This window comes from Galendromus occidentalis, unplaced genomic scaffold (genome assembly GCF_000255335.2).
Source record: "Galendromus occidentalis unplaced genomic scaffold, Mocc_1.1 scf7180000077474, whole genome shotgun sequence".
Taxonomy (NCBI): domain Eukaryota; kingdom Metazoa; phylum Arthropoda; class Arachnida; order Mesostigmata; family Phytoseiidae; genus Galendromus; species Galendromus occidentalis.
In genome coordinates this window covers 269,664-292,152 of record NW_003805462.1, presented here as the reverse complement: position 1 = coordinate 292,152, position 22,489 = coordinate 269,664, and the positions used below count along the sequence as shown (strand labels likewise).

Below are 22,489 nucleotides of genomic sequence, written 5' to 3'. Positions count from 1 at the left end.
TTGGGGATAATTTCCTGGCAAGCCCGCGTTCACGCCTCCGGGTTCGCGGGCTCGGTGAAGAGTGGTGGAGCACTGCTTGGTTTTTTGTGACAGACGTTCTTCAATAAATCCACAAAAGTCCAATCATGGAAGGTGAAGGAGAGCAGCACAGTCAGAACACAGACAACCAAACATCGATGACTAATCCGATAAGCCCACTGGATCTCATGAACCCGTCCGGCCGTCTCCGGCTGGCGGATAATCTGAGCCGCCTCCGGCTGAGCACACGAATCTTTCACACGACAGCACAGCAGGCAGATCGAACTCGCTGACCTGGGATTCCCCATCAGTCCAGATAACTATCAGCGTTGATTGACGAGTAGTGGGTGAGTAGATCAATAGATAGATAGGTATATAAAACGTGGGCCTACCTTGGTTCCATCCGCTCATCAGACGTCATCATACATCCTTTCATCAAGCCACCAATCAATCCATCATTCATCGCATCTCGCTCTGGGGGAAGCTTTCCGACGAAAGCCATTCGTCATCCCACATTTGGATCGATGCGACCAGGTGTCCAGCACTACCCACCAGTCATTCGTCTAATCAGCGAATCAATCAATTTACAAGTCGAAGGTCGCATCAAACAACAATCATCATCAACAACTTTGAGACTCCCTGTGCGATAAGATCGCAGCGGAGCTCTGATCAACCGTCAGCACATTTATCAAGGTCGCGATCAATTGAAAATCTTTGACTCCGCCATCATTCAGACTCTCCAACTAATCCATGATCAGCTCTAGCCGCTGGAGAACGATATACTAAGATCGAATAAAGTTCACTGCAATGAATGCAATGGGTTTTCACAAATTGGTTTTTTGTTTATTCTGTTCTCGCGTGTTTGTGTGTCTTCTCCAAGGTTATCCTGTCTCTTCGAGTGTAGTAATGTAGCTCTGTGTGGCTTCATGTTCTCCCAAACCAGACCGGCTCCGAATCGGATCCATGGATTAATGCTGCGCAACGCTCAGCAACACATTCACTTGGGTGAAGCTAAGTATTCATATCGAAGTACAAAGATGCTTCGGTAAGTAACCAACGGTAATAATGGGTGTGGTTCTTTTCTCCGACTTTGTCCAGCTTCCACCGATGAATGCTGTCGAGAGAAGGAAGAGGAGAAGAAGGAGAGCTCTATCGACCTCCCGATGAGGCACGCGCGAATAAGATGGAGAAGTATATCCGATAATCAAACCACAGACAGGGGGAAAATGAAGTTCTCCACCTTTATAAAAGTTTCCAAGAGGGTCCAGGTGGAGGAGGGAGGAAAAGGGTGAGCGGCGGGTGGATCGAGGCAGGGAGAGATTTCAAATAATCATAATCTCTACAACGATTGCACTACTAGCGCTTAGTGAGGTAAATGAAACACGTTCACTCCACTTCTGGTCTCAAGTTCTTTGTTGTTTCTTTGTCAATAGAATTGTGTATTCATCCATATGATAGATTCGTCAATCTAAATTAATTTACTTTGTTGCATAATAGTTTCATGTTGTTGGTATCCTCTTCGGGTTGCTGCCGCCGCAGATTTTGCTCAGCCAAGCTAGACTAGTAGTCATTCAGTTTCATTTTGGGTTGAAGAGCAAAGAGGGTCCCAGAAGGAGCCACTCGCTTCATGTGGCGCTCAACTCCCGATCGACTCGTCGGTCATTGCTCTCAGAGAGTTCTTCGCTGGTCGATCTCGGGTCGTTCCTTCGCCTCGATTCGACTTCCGATAATAACAACTACGAGCTAGTTATTCTCATATTATCCGGATTCCATCCAGTATAGTCTGACATGCTCTGCCGGATCGTGGATTTGTGTTTGAATGCTTCCGTGAAATGTATCATATGTGTTTGCGTCGATGGCTCACCGATGTTTTTGATTGAGAATAAACGTTTATATATATATGTACCATTCAAAAATTCTTGTGTGTCCATCCACTTCAAAGTTCGCTTGTGCGTGTACTTTGAAGTTCGTCTGTTTGCGCTCTTCTCAGTATTCAATTGTCGCTGTAAGTCTATCATTCATCAGCTCATCCCGTCTGCCGATAGCAGCCGGAATTGTCTGTTTCATCTGTTGAATTCTCTTGTTTTGTTCCGCTCAGTCTGATGTATGTCGCTTGTGTTGGTTCCGTTGTTTGACATTTGTTGACTCTCTGGCCTATGCCCATATAATATATTAATATTCGGTAACTTAGCGGTTCGGGACTTCTGGCCGCAAGGAATATTCTCCATCTAGTCTTCGGTACTTGTTCAACTCTTCCTTACTTCATTGCTTTTCCTCTCGCTCTCTTTCTCTCTCTTTCTTTCTCTCTCTCTCTCAATTGAACAGGTCGCCGCAAGTGACGTGCTCGACAACTGGCTGGCGTGCCTGTCCTTTTGCCAGCATACACGCAACAATTTCTGTAGTATTTGATGTAGACTGTATTTTGTGTCCAAATTCCCAACTGCATGCGCTGACCGGCGCTAAGGGGACAGCGTTCGTGGGCGCTGATGCCGCCGACCGACGCTGCTACAATGGCGGGTGGCGACAGGTTCTTATTGTAGAACGTGATCGATCCATCGATCAACCGATTGATTTACCATAGATTCAGGAATGCCTCTAGACGGAATCATTCCAAACAGAACTGTGTTTGACTAAGTGACTCGGCGGGGAGTTGCACGTTCGTTGAAATTGTTGATGGTTTGTCTGGTGTACCACTCTCCCGACTCCTCGTTATTGACTAGAATGACATTCACATCATTCTAAGAAATAAACATTTCCGATGCGCTCGCAGTTGGGAAGCAAGAGTTCTAAACAATTCGTGCACGCAGACGCTCATCCGCAGCCGGAGAAAGAAGAACAAATATCCTTCCGTCGCGATGATCTTCCTCTTCTTCGCTCCGCTTTGATTCTAAGGAGGCACAAGGATTTTTTGCTTGCTTCGAGTGGCTCTCGGAAGCGGAACGTGCACGATCCATTATCGTTATCATCATTTCACTCTCATCGCTAACATCTTCATCATCGTCTCCAGGATCTATCATCATAAGGTTATCAACAACGACGAGGTCACATCTCTCCGCACGTCCTGTGTCGGACGAGTCAAAGGTAAGACCTCGGTCAGTTGGGGTAAGCATTACCGCCACCCGAAATCAACCAAGTCATATTCTCTTCGTTTCCAGCGAGCTGGGGCGATCGGCGTCGATTCTGGCAGTGCGCTACGTCCTCGTATTTCCCTCGATGACGGGAAACGACTACCGCGGATGGTTGTCTTCTTTCGCTCGCTCACTCGCTAGCGTTTGTCTATATTATTCCCCTGTTTAGAAATCGGCGAACTCCTTGGCACATTTCTCCGTTGAGGAGATTCTAAGCGGTTCCTCTTCGTATTCGTCGAAGTTTGAGGTGTCTCCCGGCCCGGAGTTGCGGGGCAGGAAAGGTGCTTCAATCTGGAATACGCAATCGCAATTTTAGTACGCAGCGAGGTTTGAAGTCTTGTGATTGGGGACAGCTGGCGATTATACGGCGATTATTATCGAATATGCTGCTCGGAATGATTCCTAAAAGTCTCGGGTGAACCAAGATGACCATTGGGATCCTATAGCAAGGAGTATTCAAGCGGACCCAAGGCGAGGGAACCCCCGTGTTTTCAATCGCCATCCTCCTAATATCTCCCTCAGTGTATCACTGGAGACGAGCATGCTCAAAATAACTGTCATGCGAGTGACGGAATCACCGCTACAATCGATGACACAGACATATATGTGACACATAGGAAGGACAGGACACAAGGCGAAGGACTCGACGACGACAACGACGACCACGACACAAATCGGCTTTGCGTCTATTTCTATATCGGAGGGAGATCATGCCTTGCGTGCGATTGCGACTTTCATTCTGGAAGAACGAACGCCTCGACCGTCAAGAACCAGAAGCAGTGTGCCGTCGGAGGCGACGATGCGACAACCAACCTATTCTATGTCGGTGAACACTGGGGAAGAAACTCTCCTCCTTAAAAATCCTTGAACTCATCGCCGTGCAAGCAATGTTCGGCGATCTCGAATATTTGTTCATTCTCCTCAAAATTTTCGAAGTACTTCGTGTCACCTTCGGACGTCAGTTTCGGTCGAATGAACGGTTTTTCCTGAATAGTCGCTTGATTTAAATCACGTGCATAATCAGGCCTCGACAACAGTATCTAACATGAGGACCAGTTATTCGGGATCCCTCACCGCTTCAATACCTAGAGTCCTAGAGTCTAGAGCTTGGAAGCTGAGACATTGGTACATGATTATTCAGGCCAAGCCATAGATACAGCTGGATGGTTGGGTTCCGGAACTCGAGCTGTCCCCATCCAGACATCGAATAGATCGGCGGTGATCAATTAGTGATGCCTTCACTTCCAAGCTCTACTTTTGAGGCACATCTGCTATTCAGAAACATACGACACGCAGTCTACGGTTGAAGATCGACCGACTAGGTTATGAGATCATGCAAATTAGATCTGTACTTTGAATGTTTCTCCAGGCGGTGACTACACTCAGACAACGGAAGACCGAGCCGAAACTCCACAGAATTCCTTGAATCTCGAGAGACAAAACTCAAAATTGATTCAAGAGCGAAACACGAGAATGAATGAATAGATCGATTGATGAGTTCGAGTCGACGGGACGCGAAGTATCTGATCGAAGTCCATACCTCTTTCCGGTAGATAGAAATCCAATCGGTCTGCGCGAACCAGCGGTGGTTCTTGATGTCGTTCACACCGTTCTTGAGGTTGCCGTATCTCTTGGTGAGATCGACTTGAAGTAGGTTCTTCAAAAGATCTTTCAGGTCAGACGTGAAATGTGACGGGAACCTCACCTAAAAAATCGGAAGGTTAATTGTGATGGTTCGGGGTTGAGAATCAGCAATCTCCTATCCTAAAGAGGCCCCACAGGTCTTCGGCCGCGGACCGGAGGAAAAAGTTGAGGTTTACCTTCCCAGATACGATTTTCTCGTAGATTTGAATCGGCTGATCAGCAAAGAACGGTGGATAACCGGCGGCCATCTCATAAACGAGAACTCCGAGGGCCCACCAGTCGACAGCCTTATTGTAGCCTTTCGACAAAATGATTTCAGGAGCGAGGTATTCGGGAGTGCCGCAGAGCGTCCAGGTGCGCCCCTTGACACGTTTGGCAAAACCGAAATCAGTTACCTGGTGAGGGTTGAACCGTCCACGTTATAGTTCAATCGATATCGAATGGTCGCACGAGTTGGGTTCATTGATTCGAGGTCAGGGTGCGACAATCTTGCCCACAGCTTTCGTATATATTACGCGGTTAGCGACCGCGCTCAAGGTCAATCATTTCGAGTCGCGAATTACCTTGATGTAGCCTTGATGGTCGATCAGCAGGTTCTCCGGCTTCAAGTCTCGATAGATAAGGTCGAGCGAATGCAGGTACTGGAAGGCCAGCACGATTTGCGCGGCATAGAAACGCGCATGGGGTTCGCTGGAATTCACAAAATGTCGCGACGTTAGCCGGCAACGCATTATCACGGAAATGCCGTGGGATTTTCTCGACCGTTTCGGGATAAGAAGAATAAATATCGTTGTGAAAACACAGGAACAGGTGAATCGGTGCGTTTTAGGCGATGGTGCCCCCCTTTCTCATCGACGACTGCTCCTCGAGACGGGTTTTCCTCGTGAAGATCTATGATATGAACCAGCACTACGACGTACGACTCATGAACCTCTCGTGTGCGAGTAGGACGATACATCTGTGCGGAGCCGAGGGAGAGCATCTCGTTTCCGATGTCGATTTTGCCATTCGATCATGGGTGATGATTCTCTGGGATCGTCGACGCTGCTGTCGCTCGCACTTGACCAGGGAATTCCCGAGAGGAGACGATCGATTCAAGGAACAACTCAGACGAGAAAGACTTGTGGACGAATGGCAAGTGACCGACAAGAATTGAACGAGCATTCGTGAGCTAAGCCGTAGGGCCAGGCAGGCACAGACAGGCCATCCTTACCTAAATCGGCCCACCCTTCGTAGATGGGAGAACATTTCTCCACCCATCACATACTCTAACACCATGTAAACGTTCGAATTGTCCTGAAAACCGGGGGTCACCAGAAAAAACCTCCAGTTAGTAAAAAGGTGTTCGACTAAAACTCACCTGAACTTGCCCACTTTCCGTAGGTGCGTGAACATTTCACCGCCCTGGACGTACTCTAGTACCATGTACAGATTCGAGTTGTCCTAAAATACAACAACATAGTGGTGCGTTTGATTAGGTGCATTTCAACGATTTCGTAGCAGCATGGAGATACCGAGCATCGAAATCGAGGGGCGGGGCATCCCGAAACGATCATACGGGGGCGAACGCACAAAGGGTGCTCGACACCTTCAACAGCGCCTAATCGCTCGGCTCCCAGAATGTCCGCGGCAGAATGCGGATGTAAAAAAGACGAAAGAACTCATTATTCCGAAGGGGCAATCTATCGAGAAGAGAGGAGCATCGGTGCTATCAAGACCTCAAATCTGAACTCCATGTATGCTATTTAAGTGCGACGGTGCTGGACATGAATAGAGGAGCCGGACCGAGAGCGTAAAACGAAGTCTGAGGATTTACTCAGTCAGTCCGTCAGTCAGTCACGAAAACCCCCAGGTAAGCCTCATTAGTTCGATATTAGTTCGATTTGGATGATCCAATTCCAGAGGCGACTCAGGGAGGATCCAACAGGAATCTCGGAGGACTGTTCTGTGTCTATCTTCAGGAAAATTTGTGGCTCGACGGAAAAGAGGATGAGAGCTCCCGGCTCTTAGGTTACCTTGAAATGATAAGCTAGCCTGACGAGGAACGGGAAATCCACGGCTTGAAGGATTTTCTTCTCGTTCAGAGTGTGCTCAACCTGTTTTAGCTTGATAACCTGGAGAAACGGATGGTTTACTTAGCGGAGGATAATTAGGAGAGGGGAACTCTACAGCGGATAGCAGTTATGGCGAGACCGGATAGGAGCGGTAAGCTGTCGACGGAGCGATAGCGGCTATCGCACAGAAAAGGGTGGTGGAGCTTACCTTCTGTTTGTCTAAAATTTTCATAGCGAAGTAGTCTCCTGCGCTCTTGTGCTTTACCAGCATCACTCGGCCAAACGATCCCGTGCCGAGAGTTTTGATTCGGTCGAAATCTTCGAGAACTGCGGTGTTCTGTTGAGGAAAGTGTTTATCTTTAAAATCGATCCGTGAGATTAAAATCTTCCGGGAAATTGCTGTGATCGAATCAAAATAATGATCGACACAACGCGGACGCTGGACGAACGAGATTCCCCAGACAGACTTCAGGTCGAAACAAGAGCCCGAAAATGAGGATCCGAATTAAAGCTTACCGAACTCGGATTCGTCCATTTCTGTTCGAACTGTCGCTTTGCTTCTTCAAGAAAGCGTTCAACTGCAAACGAAGCCTTATTAGTTCGAGAACCGATTCTCGGAGTTTTCCGCTCCCTCCCCTTGCGGCCCCGACCATAACCAATGCCACAAGCGATGCGGACTCGGACTTCAAACAGAATTGACTCCATTTACAGAGAGAGATGTGAAAAACAAAAAGACGGACGACGACGCACTGGAAGCGCGGGGTGAAGGTAGCAGCAACGCCTCTAAAGGCAGCGATGAGTTCTCCGCTAATGATCGTGATTGAAGGAATTCAAACGTGGAACTAGGTACTCGAATGATGAGTTCCGGATGAGGACCGGTTGACGTTGGAATTGCGACTCGATTCATAGAAACGTCACCGACACAGGCGGTGACAAGAACTTCGGAGACCCTCGCCTGGTGTTCGAGTTTGAAATCCGCTTCCTGCCCCATTAGACGATCTCTACGCACGTTCCCGCTCGGTGTTAGATTTGCTTCTACCATGTTATTAGAATTAGAATTAATAATAATTCAAAATCCGTTAATCGTATCCACTACCGAAGCTGCGGTAGCACGCTCCCTGACCACCGACGTCGTCTGACTATGTAGATACGAATTAGTAGCGGCTCCGGTGAGCCGAGTTGAGCATGAGGCCGATTCGTCGAAGTTCCGGAAGGATATCACAACGGCTGGATTGAAGTCTACGATTCAACAAATGAGCGGCGGTGGAAAATAGCGGCAATAATAGCAGTGACAGCAGCAATGGCAGCGGTGGCTATAGCGGCGATACATCGCCATGAAAGCAATTCCTGACACCGTCTTACCGAGACGACCTTGACGACGGCGGCGGCGGCAGCAGCGACAGTTAGGGCAGAGTGGTCGCTCGCTCGCTCGCTCGAGCTGTCGTTCGGTCTGAGTCTTTAGTCAGTCAAACATAGAAACAAGTTGGGTCCGCTCATTCGTTGCAAGTATCTCATGCTGCATAGTATGTACGCGCAGAGCACGCAGGGAAGAGAGGCTGGGGTGGACAGACAGACGGGCCGGCCGGCCGGTCGGTCGGCGGGTCAATTACGCCAGAGCGCGGCTTCTTCGCAGTCGTAATTGTTGCGAACAACGTCAACAACGGCGAAGACGCCATGTTCGGTAAAGAAATGACCTCAGTCGGTGATTCGTTTTGCCAGTGTAAAAACTCTCAGACCAGAACACCGCCGCGGTGCTTGCAACGGAGACAGATAAACGCGCTCGCTCGCTCACTCGCCCGTTTGCTGGAAGCTCGCCTATGAAGGCAGCTATTGCCGACGACCTGAATAAAAATACAACCGGAGGAAGCTGTTCACGATTCTTTCTGAGAGGTGCAACTCCTAGAGGCGAGCCACTGGCCGACGGGGCCGTCGTTTCCGAACGAGCGAACGACCGAGCAACCGACCGACCGTCAGCGCGACCGTCACCACCAACAACTCGGCGCGCAGAGACATCATTTAGGATGAGAAACAACGTGTTCGAATGAGACCGGTTGCTCATAATCGTTTTGAAGGTGTGCAACGAAAATGGCTCGACGTGGTCCTCAGAACATCACCCGAACCAACGAGCGACCGCGCGCCCTCTTCATTGCTTCGTTGCATTGCTCGTCCGTCCGTTCGTTCGCTCATCCGATCCTTCGTCGCTTGGCAGATTTTCTCATATCAACCCATAAACTGGGCCCAGCGTAACTAAGAAGGCACCCGACGTCGATCGAGAAAGCGACAACAAGCATGAGCTGCTCGGCTCGCCCGTCTATTGAGGCGTAGGAGCGTCTTATACCGTTTGAGTACTGCCTGACGCGATGGACCGACGGACGACCGTCCGTCCGTCAGTCAGTCGGTCGTTGAGCGAACGTATGACTAAACGCGGTTCTGACAGCTTGCCAGAGGGATTGCTCGAGAGAGCCAGCCAGCCAGCGAGTGACTGACTGACTGACTGACTGACGGTCCGTCCGTTTGTTTATCGGACCGACTCGCTGACTCTATGAATGGGTCGTAGAAATTTATGGCTGTCTAGGAACAATCACAGATAAGGCGACGCCGACGGAAAATAGCGTCGTGAGCTACCTCTTCAGGCTAAGAGATTTTCGAAAGGAGCCATGTCGCGCTTGCATAGCTGAATGCGAGGCTCTTCGCTCGTTCGCTACTTGCAAGCGCCAGTCAGTCTGTCAGTCTGTCAGTCGGCTATACGACCGACCGACGGAAGTCGGCGTTGGCTACGACTGATGATAATGTATTCGCGTGCAGGTTCGGTTGTGTGCCCCGATGGCTGCCGCCTTCAGTTACCAGGCAACCAACCAACCGTCCACTTCAGCGATCGGACCGCTTGGCTGCTTGGCAGCGAGCTATTGGGTTCTACAATAAGTGAGCACGAGAGTCTCACCTAGAGACGTTTAGCTCGATCCAGGCGAGAGCTCGCTAAACAGCTTAAGGTCGGAAAGTGAAAATTGACAGCGCTTCTGAATGAGATCATATGACCGGAAGAATGTATCGACAACAACAATCAACTCCTCAGCGGAGTATGAAGCCCCTCCACTAGGAGGAGGAGTTTGTGCGAACGCTCGCTGACGATTTCGAGATCCTATGAGTCAATCCGAACAGGCAACGAAAGAGCAGTCGGACAGACATACGAGAATCGCAGTAGAAGGAAGTTCTCGCGCAACAATACGCCTCGGTCAGCTGGACCAACATTCGAGAGAAGGACGGACGGCTGACGTTAGAACGGCGCTCGCCAGTCGCTCGCTCCATAGCTCGAACAACGACTCTATTTCAAGCACAATTCCTCTGACAGTAGAGTTGTATCCTAAGGTCGTCGGTATAGGCGCTGGCTCTGTAGTTTCCGCCAGTCGATCTTCGTGGTAGCGGCTATAGGAGCGCGAATAGCCGTCCGAGAGATTGACTGACTGGCTGACTAGCTAACACTTGGGAGCACAGCTCTTCCACCGCAGAGCTGCGCTCGGATCTGCTTCCTGAGCGTGAAGCAGTGGAGCGTTTCCGATTTCTCGGTGCTCGATATTCGAGAGTTTTCCTTTTAATACATCGGGAGTAACGGAGGTCGATGCCAGAGAGAGTTGGTGTGGGGGCGACCCAAGACAATCTCCAGGAGGAACATTGTCCCTCTCGACCTCATCCTGAACGGGTACGAAACGGAGCGCGCATTCTTGATATTCGCTCGACATTTTCTCGACGCAACGTCCCCCATATTTGGCCATTCTGCCACCCGACAGTCCCTGGAATCGGGATATCCCCGGACAGTTGATTCATTCCAAATAGACACTTCGGAATCAAGGGCGGTCGACGATGGGGAATTATTGCCCAATCGTAATCCTGTTTATTCGACCGAATTCTTCTGATCGTTTGCGCACTCTCACTGAATTCCTTTCTCCGAAAAACTCCAGAGACGTCCCCTCGGACAGTCACCGCGGATAAGACCGAGTCCTGGTCATGATCCCTTAATTCGGAGGGAGTTTCATTCCGGAGAGAGTCACTGAAACTTTTCCCGAAAAGAGAGCATCGTATCAATGACGGCGCATGACGGATCACACGTTCCCACGCTAGGTTTCAAAGGGTGCTTGCTGCTGATCAGTTTGTTAGTAAGACTAACATTCACGGAAACGTTATACGGCCGCAAGGCAGAATTTACCTGGGTCGAGTTGGCCCCCGCTGAGGCTCAACCTGGACACCCCATAATCTTCGGGACCTGGAAAATCAGCTTTCGTTTTTGAATCGTACTTGGTGGTGGGTCATTCGCAAATTTCAGTCAGCAGCATCAATCCATCACGACCATCATCATAAACCGAAGATTAATCCGAAGAAATTCGTCGCTGTGACTAAGGCACGAATCGTAGGTATTAGCATCAAAATTCCGAAGTCGAGGTAGTGTATATCGTCGCACGTCTACAGCTCGATGGCTACGAGTCGGGCCAGTGTTAGGACACGTTGCGATTCTTCGAACGAACGCCGAATAATTCGACATCCCTTGCGACATTCGAGGCGAATCGGGTTCCGCGCTGAATGAAGGTGCTTGACTCACTCAGTCAGTCAGTCTGATGCTGCTGGTGCCGGGACAAGGTCGGTGTGGATTTCCTATCCGCACCGATCACGGTGGGCGACATGATCTCAGAATGGAGCACACGTCTGACTGTTATATCATCCACCAGCCAAGCGTATGCAGAACCATTATTCCCGTCCGACCGAAGCTATGAGTATCTGATAGTCTTCGTGGGATAGCCATAATTTCGGGATCAGCAACAGGGTTAAGAGAACAAGAGTCCAGTGCACGGGGTCAGAATCCGATCTTCTGATCTATACCCTGCGTCAGTCACGGCACTCCTGATAGACGCAGACGGATTTTTGGGGCTCATCGGGAAGGCGGGCTGTTCTCCGGAGAAGTTGCGCTTCCCACCTACTCGAAATTCCGGCAAGGATATCGAGTTAGCGGATCCACTCACACCGCTGCGAGTGCTCCAAGATCACAGATCTTTGGGTGGATAGAGCCTCGGAATATTTCCTCGGTGATTCATATGGGCTTCTCAGCTAGAGGGTTATCCTGCGCATGAGAAGGGATTAGTCACCACGGGACTAAGGATACCATCCAAAATCGGAAATATCAGCCGCGAGGTTCCGCGAATTCCCAAGGTCAAGTTGAGGGCTGGACTCGAGTCCATATTCCTACAAACCGTCCTCTACAGTATTTTGACCCGTTCGTTCGCTTCCTTCGAGTTGTTCGGCGAGGCGCTTGCGCTTGACGAGGCGATGTCGCCGATGCTGAGGGAAACGGAGTGGCCGACCGGGCGGCCGAATGACTGACTGAGTGAGTGAGTGACTGACCGTCTAACTGTCTAGCCGGGAGGTAGTAAGACGCCAGCGAGCGAGCAAGCAAGCAAGAGAAGACAGCGGCTTCGAGAACGCTGCTCTTGGACATCGTTGCTCTCGTCGTTTTCGCTCAAGTTCTAAATATAGATGCAACAACTGAACAAGAACGCCTGTCGCGCCCGGGTACACGTCTGTTCCTACTCATGGACACGTTCGGATCGGATCTGTCCATCCAATGATTCGATCTCTGATCTCTTTCGAGATCAGAGCTATCAGAGCGTCCTGGGTTGTTCTACGTCAAGTGTTCGCTGCTCTCGATCATTCGCCACCGCGTCTTTCCACAGCAAGACGGTGGCAGGGAAGAACTCCTCCGACTGAACCGGTCCTCGAAGGCGAGGAGCCGTTCCGGGATTCGATCGCCGATCGGCACCGAGTCGAGCTCGTTCGAAATTTTTCTCCGACATTGCCCATCCTTGGATATGAGATGCTTCGCGTGGCGTCAGTGGGCCGACGCGTCTCGCGAGGTAAACAGAACGCGCTGACGTCGCTGCCGAGTGCCATCACGGTATCGACCACAAGACTGGCGGCGGCTGCAGCAGCTCTTCTGCTCTTAATCGCAACGCAACAATCAGATCTAATGACTGTCAGCTGGAGGGGAATACGAGCCGGCTGACTGAGCTGCTGGATGGTGCTTCGCTAAATTTAGAAGCGTCTACGTATATATAGATCATCATACTAGCAGCAAACTAGCAGTGAATGTGAGCGAGCACGCCTGCTCGCTTGCTGTCCCGATCGTCGTGCCTACTCGTATACGAACGTACTATCGGTCCGGAGCCACAGGCGTCGCACGCTCGAACGAGCGGACCCGTACGAACATGCATTCGCTTTAGAAGTTTGACATCGTTAGCTCTGTTAGATCAAGCGAACATTGAATAGAAATAGCGACAACGCGTACACAAGAGCGTCGGCCGGGACCGTAACGCGCACAGCTCAAGCGTAAATGGTTATTCGCCAAGCGACTCTCAATGGGAGACAGATAGTGAAATTCGAGAGGGAAGGAGGAAGGAAACGAAAGATGGAGATTTTCATCGGAATCCGCCGCACGATCGATTCCAATACTGCGATTTATGCCGAGAATCGGTTATCGGTCCCGGACATCGACCTCAGACGATGATGCTCAGGAGCCGTAACGTCATTCTGGGGAATCGGGTAGTCGCATATGGAGCGAAGACCCTGAGGTTCACGCGCGAGTGAAGCTCGCTGCGGAGTTTTTTTCCCGGGAGAAAATCAGAAACGAACGTCACTGGAACTCGTGACCAATCCGCGAATGATCTCCACTCCTAGATAAGTTTCTGGACTCGGAATAAATCGGGAGAGTGTAAGCGGATATCAACGAGGGAACGGTCATTCGGCGATGGAGATTCGATTTGGGGAACGTGTACGGACGAATTTCTGGAATGATTCTATCGGCTTGAGTCCTGAGTGGGGGCTCTGTCGTGGCGAGGGATTCCGAGAGGGAGATGCCAGAGAGTGGCTCAGGGAGGGAAGAATATAGGGTCTGGAAAGATGAGGAATGAACATGAGGAAGAGAGGCAGAAGGAGACAAAAAGCGGAATAAGAGGAAGTAAACGGAATATACTGTCAGGTAAAGCATCGAGTCGGCAGCTTGATGATACCGCTCCGGAGGTATTCGGATGGCAAGACTGAAGTTATCATGAGCAGCATTGACAATATCAGCAACACAGGCACGAGATAATGTATGAGTAGCTTGACCATAGCGCTCGCTGTTTCCTCCAAATCCCAGAAGCTCATTATTTTTGGTAATCTTTTTTTGGCGTTCTCTTTCTTCTCCCCATCTCTCTCCGCGTCTGAGCTCTGAATGCATTCTTCTCTTCATAAGCTCCGGCGATCCATATCGGAGTAGCACTCTTCGAATCTCGTCGAAATCCCGAGGCTTCGCTCTGCGGCCAGAGAGATAGATCTCCATGGATTCCCCCTCGGGGAGGTTTTTCGCCGCGGCTCAGGAATACGAGTCGGCAGAAGAGACGATGGGGGAGAGTTCCAGAGCGCAAATTGCCAGAGCAGTACCTGTGAGGGCGCTACTTGAAGACGTCTGCCTGGTCAGCTTCGTTTTGTCGCCTAGAATGAGTCAAGTTGTTTTCGATCGAGTTGTCACAATGGAACTTGGAGATCCCTCGTCCCTCAGTGAATTCTCATTCTAAGTAGGAATATCTCTTCCTGGGCCGTACTTTCAGTATACTTCGTTTCACACAGATTTATTCGACGGGAACTGACTTTCTCGTCGAACACTTTCGGCGCTCGAAGACACACAGACACTTTCACATATCAACACGCGGACGCTCACAGCTACCTATCTGTTCGTACGCGGCTGGTTTTACGATGACCAGCGGAGCACAGGACTAGAGAAAATTTCCCCAGAGATACCAATCCGAGATCGAATCCTATCCCGATTTCGAACGCTCCATCCTTATCTCGGAATGAAGCTTGCGGGCACATTCCAAGGCAGGAGACACTATTCCCCTCGATATCTTTCTCTTGTTTACTAACAAACTGCACGGATGAACGAGATGATTTCATGTAGATCGCGGACCACCAGAGAAGGAATTCATTCCAGGAGGGACATGAGTCTCAGAAATTTACGGGAGTCAAGCTTATCCCGAGTCCTCTTTTTTTCTTGTCTCGATTTTTCCCCTCGGGAAAATCGGAAGCTGCCTGCCGTTCATTCATCCTTCACGGGTCGCGACCGCATCTCTGCGCGTCGGCTCGAAGCTCACGGAAGGCTCTCTTTCCGATCCGATATATTCTAGATTCAAGGTGAGCTGTTGCTCTTCAAATGAGGAGTGTTTTTCTCTATGAAACGGAAACCTAACATAAACGACCCTTCAGAGACCGATGCTTAATTTGGCACACGCGGCCCTCTCCACCTTAGATGTCTGAAGCAGCAGGACTAGGATACTAGTAGCATACACACGCGGAGGAAACACCGACGAAGTATTCTGAATGCATCTGAACCATGAAATTCCATCACTGGTGTCGACTTCGGCAAAAAAATCAGCCGGTCGATGGATCGATGAGATGACCGGTGTTGGCTGATATGTTCATGCTCGGATTTAGGAATCGATTTACGGATTGATCCTCCCTCGGGATGAATGATGGATTTGTGGATTCCCGAGATAGACACGTACCGTTTTCCGCGGGATCGCCCTTCTTGGTCGCTGCCGCGTTTCCCATGTTTGCTAGGGTGGCAACGGCGACTGTAGTTCACGAGGTAGGAAGAGAAAAACACACGCGCGCGCGCCTTCACACTGTAAGCCGACCGAGGCACACGCAATAACACGCACAGGTTTCGACTGGTCGTTGTTGTTGTTGTAATTGTTGTCGCCGTCGTTTTTGTTGCTAATCTCGCTGTTCCGACGCTTCTTGCAGCGGAGAGTGACTGCGCCGTTTAGCTCTCGACGGTTTCCTTGGCGCAATCGTCGGTGAATTCCAACTCGGACGCCACTTCTAAATCTTCTCCGAAATCGACCGAATTTTCATCAGGTCGGAAAACATTCGCACTCAACGGAGGAACGAACGAGAGAACGAGTAGACGAGCACTTTCTTAATTCGGTGACAGTATTCCTCGTTATCGGCCGCGCTCCGGCTGTCTTGGAAAGGAGCAGCGACTGGCTCTCAGCGAGTAGAATACGACTGGATGAGCCGACGAACAAAGGATGGATGATTGGATGGATGGATGGATTGATAGATAGGAAATAGATATCCGAGCTATAATCCTGGTTTATCTTGATCCAGAGAGGACGGTCGATGGACACGCGGATCGCGGCAGCGGCGGCGACGACGACGACGGCTGTAGCTGCTGCTTCCACTGCACAGGCGACAACGATGTAAAACAGCTTTGGCCGAGGAGCAACCACCACCGCCAAACACTAGAGAGCACTTTCAGCGAACTCACAGACTGACGACTGACTGAGTAGGTTACTGACCGACAGACCGAGCAAACGAACGGACGGTCGATCGAACGAACGAACGAAACAGCCAACTGACCGAATGACTGACTGACCGGCCGACCGACCGATTGACGACGGACTGACTGTCTGTCCGTCGGACTCGTCGATGATATCACGGATAACTGGCGGAGTGCAGGTGTTCGAACGATGATTCTTGCTTCCACTGAGGTCGACGAGGAGTTAGCAGCGATATCAGCGCGGCCGACCTCCAAAATAGATACAGCCCGATACACCGACCGAGCGCACAGACGAACGAGCGACCGACCGACCGACAGGATGTAAATCAATCCTGCCTGTCCCGTCTTCCCTCGCTCACTGACTTTCCTGTTGTCCTGTAAGACCAACTGACGGTCTGACTGACTGACTGACTGGCTGCCTGCCCAGGTGGCTGGCTTGTTGCCTGCTTTCCCTGCCGATCTCTCGGTCAATAGGTTCTGGCGCCGGCGGCGGAACCACCACCCGAGTCAGTTGTCGTTGTTGTTGTGGTGTTGTCGTCTCTGATGGTCAGTGCTGCGGCTGCCTGACTGCGTGCCTCCTGCTGCTGCTGCTGCTGCCGTTTCTTCTTGTTGATGATGCTGCTGCTGCTGCCGCAGTGTAGTAGGTATAACAAACTCCACCACCACCACCACACTCGCTGCTGCTGCTCGTCGTTCGTTCACTGCTGATCGTTCTCGCTGATGCTATACCACCAACACCACACACCAACAAGCAGGCAACCGTCGACGACGGCGACGACGACACACCGACCGACGACGACGACGACGCACGGACGGACCGACCGACCAACCAACTAGGCAGTCTCACTCAACCGACCAACCAACGACGAAACGAACCAACCAACTACCACCACACAGCAGAGCCAAGTCAAGAGATTAGTGCGCCCAGTTTAGCCTGGACGACGCCTTAAACGCAGTCGGAAAACGTCGACGCGATCATCACGTTCGACAGGCTCAGCGGAACGATGCCTTTCAGATGGTTCGCGCACCCCCAGCTGGAGAGTCGCGCCAGAGCAGCGCTGTCGAACACCCCTGATAGGATCTAGATCGCTACCCGCCTAACACGGACAAACATGGCGGCTGTGATGCGGTTGGTATGGCCGCTGCCGCCGCCGCTGCTCTCTTGCCTGCTGCTGCTGCCACAGCCGCTGCCTCTGCTACCAACACCGCCACCGCTCACTGCTGCTGCTACCACCACCACCGCCGCTGCCTCCACAGCCGCCGCCGCGACGGCCGCCGCCATCATCGACGACAGACAGCCATCCAGCAGCAGCAAGTACTTTGCTCGGTAGACATCAGCGGGCAGACGGGCCCTCCGACTGGCAGCGGGAAGGCTTCGAGCCGCTGACGCAGAAGGAGAATCTAAAGGCTACTTTACCGATGGATGCATCCTCCGCAAAATACACTTGCGCCGTAGCTCTCGCGAAAGGCTGAGAAATTCCTTTCCCGCCCCCCGGTATTCCTCACCCTACACTCGGCCGTGTCCGGGTCTCGTCATCGGTATCGATGAATTGGATTAACGCGCGCCGGCTGCTGCTTCTCCGGCTGCTGAATAATTTCTTCCGGAGGAGAGAGATCGTTCTCTATTCATATCGAGAACATGAGACATCATTTTCGGGGATCGGAGAGCATGGAGGTTTCATTATTGAGCGGAGGAATCGATTTCCGTGTTCGAATTTATCTGAGCGCGGGCATCTACCTTAAAATGATCGATCGTTTCCCAAAAAGTCCCATGGGGCTTGGGATCCCTCGTTTAGACGAATTGTCACTGTTTCTGCGATTCCTCCGAGCGAGACCGTCTCCGGAGCCCCGCAGGAAAAAAAGTAAAGCGAAAGTGCGGTTCAGGGATACCACCAGAATCCGCCCGATGACTTCTAGAAGAATTCGCAGTCAGGGTCATCCGTGGCTCGGATGGGCTACCGAAGGGGACAAGTACTTCGTTCCTAGGGAAAATTATCTCGGTGAAGCGAGAACCGTCCATTGGAGAAGTCTCTTCCTTCTACGCTCGACGTCTATATCTGTCCAGGCCCCTCGAATTCTCCGAAGGCCACCCGTGCCGCACACTCCGTACCTTCCCCGAAACCTGTCCTCAGAGGATTCCGAGACAACATGCGTGGAGGTCACGTTATCATAAGAAATGTGCGATACTCCGGACAAATAGCATGCTTCGGAACGAGAGTCCCGTTGTCTCGGATGCAGCTGCTGTTTATGTCCGGTACGGGTACGTAAGGGAGCGGTGAACACTCGCAGGAAGAGGTCAATTCCTCCGCTTGTCCGTCAGTCAGTAAGCCAGTCAGCCGATCGCTCGGTCGGTCGGTCGCCCGCCGCCCGGTCAGAGGATGGACGGGAGGACGAGAGTGTGGCTGAGCAAGTGAGCCTTCCACCCTCGCCCACCCCTTCGCTGGCTTGACTCCGGCCGAGCAGACTTGCACCCACCCATCTGACGCGCCATCCAGGCAGACCATGCCGCCAATGTCCTTGACAAACGGAGCCTAATGGTCCATATTTTCAAGGTCGGCCGTACAACTCCCTCTGAATGGCGAGCGGCGGAGGCGAACGAGTTTGTTCTTACAGCGCTCAGGCACTCTTCTTCCTCCCTTCCATCTCTCTCACTCCCCCTCTCACTCTCACTCTAAGTGTTCCGAGTATTTTGTGGACTGATAAAATCACTGAGCGCGAGAGCTGAGGAGCCCGCGCCCAGTTATATTGAGCGTCATCGGAGGGAGATTGTTTCACGAAACGAAATGAATACTTTCCGACAATCAGTCGATGGAAGTTCCCTGGATGCGTGAGAGCTCCGTCGCGCCGGTCGCACGTTTCCCTCAAATGTTTCGATCTACGTCCAAGCGAAAAGTGCTGGTGCCAGCACTGATTGAAGAACGGATTAGCTGACTGAGTTTGGGAAAGCTTGCTCGAATTCGAACAAGGGTCACCAACATGTTTCGTGCCCGCTCAGCTGTCAGAATCGGACGGGATTACTTTCGAACGAAACGAGGATTGCACTCGCCGATCTTCCCCAAGAATTGAAACTAATGATAGTCGAAAACCCCGTTCCGTGCTCCGAGATAAAGCCTCCATGGAGGAGAATCCACAAAGATCAAGCGAGCGGAGCGGTTCCATTTCAAACAGCCGAGGAGACGTTGATAGCAGACATTCAGGCCAAGCCGTTCAGTGAGGAGCCTCGTTGCAGCATTCGGGAGAAGATAGAAAGGACACTGACGGAGCGAACGACAAGAAAGAGAATTCTCGGCCAAGCGCAGCATATAGTGACGGAGCGGAACGAGGTCAAATGTTCAAGGTCGCTGGAAGGGGGCGGGCGAATCGTCTGAGATTCGCCCTTGAGGAAATTCGGGAGGGAATTATCGACAGTCGAGCAGCGCTCGAAAGTGCACAAAAATCGGCTGAGCCAATCCCAGATCGACGTGGCTCCTACGCGGGCTCTCGGAGCGTCCCGGAGCTCGCATGCGAGCGGTAAAACCCATATCCTGTTTCTCCACGAGCCTTCCTGGATGCTATACGGAATCGAACCCGTCCATCCCGCAGCGTCTGAAGCAGGAAGGGATAGTTGTGCCTATCTGACCGGTGCGGAAGAGAAATCTAGTACGCTCCTCGTGTGCTCGTGCTCATTCATGATCGTCTATTCCTAGTACCTTGTCCATGTTGCAACATTTTGTAGAGCTCCATATTACACAGGGCTTCCTGACTTATGTTACACCAGCGAGCCGCCAGGACGAGAAGTTTTCGGGCCAACAAGTAACTCGACGTCAAGTCAGATCCGAAGGACGGCAGCCACCTCGCGATTCCGAGCGACGACCGCGCGCAAGAGCCCATCAGGCAGACATTTTGTCCGAAGATAACACTACCAGCAAATCAGAGCACTTTTTCGGCATCCTCATCGAGAACAAGCAGCAGTCGCGAAGGGACGGACGCTCTGGACCTCGAGCCATCATGTAATGCAAAGCGCCTCAGTAGTCAGCCAAGTGGAACTAAATCCGTCCTGGCGTGAGCAGTTGGATCTTGCCCTCCAACTGCTATTCCTATGTGGCTCGACTCCGAAGCTCATCTAGCACCTGCCAATCTGGCAACGCGTGGTGGTCAGACGCCTCCACACCAGCTTCCGATTGCCCAGCCTGTCGGAGAACAAGGCTGTGACAAAGTGACGTACAGCAGAAGCGCCGTCGACGAGTCCGGTAGACGCGGAGGGAAATACCTTCACTTCTCCTCCCGCCCCCTCCTCTCACAGGGAGAAGGTCCCCAGGAGTCCGGAGCTTGAACAATATACACCCCATCTGGAGAGAAAGGTGAAGAGTTGGGGGGGGGCGTCGCCATGTAACTCCCTAAGCATTGTCCGCCGAGTTATTCTTGTTGCGACTCGGGGAGAAAATTTACCGGGAATCAACTCTTATCCAAATTGACCGATGCTCTCCAAGAAGTCGTCGTTCCCACCGTTCGGCGACCGCTCAGAGTGCCATGCCGCCAGGAATAGCTCCTGGCCGAGCTTCGCTTGGTAGGCAGCTCGAGAAAACTTGTAAAAGTTCAGAAACTCATGAAATTGGATCGTCTGAGAGAGGTGACCCGGTCGAGCTGCCGGCCATCAACGAATGAGTTTCATAAGTCAGAAAAGTGCGAGTCCTCCAAAATTCCTGTTTCCAGGGAACAAGTCCCATGGACGGACGACGGTATAAAATTTAGGAAACGAGGTATTTTTACATCCCTCCAGTCGTCTCATGCCTCGGGGCTCCCGTTTTTCTACGGGGTGAGAACTTCAAGGAAGCAAGTTGCTCACTCGAAATCGCTACTGGTTCGAGCTGAACCGGACGCTGCCGCCATCGGAAGCAAAACCTCCGGGAAATTTCTCGAATGGGCCGATGAGCTCTCCGATGATCGTCTCCGACAAGCGGGAATGGCAGCGCGTTCGCAACACTCGCACGGAGACGACGACGAGCAAACTCCGAAGGTGTAAATTTAGCTATGCGCTTTCGGGTTCGAAGTGAAGGCACTCGAGAGCGAGTAGTATTATCAGTGAAGGTTGTTCTCTCTGTGCTTATAATTAGAGAGCAACTCTTTGTCTCGCTGTCGATCCCAGTGCAGCTAGCGCCCTCCATCGACTAGCTATGCACTAGGGCATCTTGTGACGATCGATTGCTCTGCTAGAGGGCGCCCACCTCTCATGAACTACTCATACTCCATTTGGTCGTCGCCGTCGCCGCCGCAGCTGGCGAGAGCCAAAATTAGAATAGGACCCGGGAACGGCTCCTCTACGAACACAACATTCGGCCGAAATTGATTCCGCTGATTTAATAACTGAGTACTGCTCTGTTTTCCGGAACAGGCATTGTGTCCGCGTCATCGGCGCTGAATAGCCCGAACGAGCGAGACAATTTGAAACCTTTTAGCAACATAGATTCGGCAGCAAGGCTCTTCTGCCGGGAGAGCGAGCTGACTGACTGGCTGGCTGACTGGCTGGCTGAGAGGTCTAGCTGATAAACCGCACAGGGACGGATTCAGCGCCGATTTCGGTTTCATCTTTTTACGATGCGTCTACTCGGGAGAACTCGAGGGGAGCACAAGGCAACATCTCTGGTTCGCCTTTCGCGTCTCTAGATGACGAGCTCTTTCATCTCGGCGAGCGAAGTTTTTTTATGGCGCCGTATATTAGAGCAACGATAATTAGACGCCTCGGGCGGGCACGGCGAAATGTGTGGGGAATATCGGTGCGTCGACTCTTATGAGGAGAGCAAAGGCAGTCAGGAAGAGGATCGATGAGACCAGCTCTCGATTTTGTTTTGATCGAGTCGAGAAGAACTTCCAGCGTCGAGAGAGGATGCCGAGAAAGTGGAGATCGGAACGGAGCGAGTTTCCGATTGGACGGCGGGGAAAAGGGCGAAGTTCAGGATGCACTGCGGAGGCGAGCACTATCTATTCCGAAAATCCTTCGCTCGGGGCGACGCACTCCCTCTCTTGGAAAATGGACTGTCGATATCGGTCATGCCCTCAGTATTTCGCTGTTTCGAATTACAATCGATGTGCAGACATCAAAACCTTCCGTTCAGGTGGTATCTGAACAGCTCCGTTCCTCAATATATATATATATATTGACGGATGATTAAATTCTGCTCGGAGTCTCGACGATAATCGTCAGCTATGGATCAGTTCGGGCCCTGATTCAGACAAGATCAGAGGATTATTCTTTTCCGTCGGGCCCCTTCAGACCCTTTGCGTGCGTTCTTGAGAGTTCAAGTTCTGGA

The 22,489-nt window shown here is 51.4% G+C and overlaps 1 protein-coding gene across 2 annotated transcripts; it reads right to left on the bottom strand.

The window, feature by feature from the left end:
• Positions 1-846: 846 nt before the first annotated feature.
• Positions 847-15,611, bottom strand: LOC100901694 (cAMP-dependent protein kinase catalytic subunit alpha). 2 transcript variants are annotated; one of them, XM_029111853.1, is made up of 11 exons: positions 15,424-15,469; positions 14,306-14,356; positions 11,046-11,102; positions 7,361-7,422; positions 7,053-7,181; positions 6,806-6,904; positions 6,151-6,233; positions 5,354-5,480; positions 4,967-5,185; positions 4,687-4,851; positions 847-3,437 (listed from the first exon to the last, which is right to left on the bottom strand). In XM_029111853.1, exons 1-11 carry the CDS (start codon positions 15,467-15,469, stop codon positions 3,312-3,314), a joined length of 1,164 nt encoding a protein of 387 aa, XP_028967686.1. In that variant the 3' UTR covers positions 847-3,311. The 2 variants fall into 2 exon arrangements, with proteins under 2 accessions (XP_028967686.1, XP_003744747.1); XM_003744699.2 differs by lacking the exons at positions 11,046-11,102; positions 14,306-14,356 and having other exon boundaries at positions 15,424-15,611.
• Positions 15,612-22,489: the final 6,878 nt, after the last annotated feature.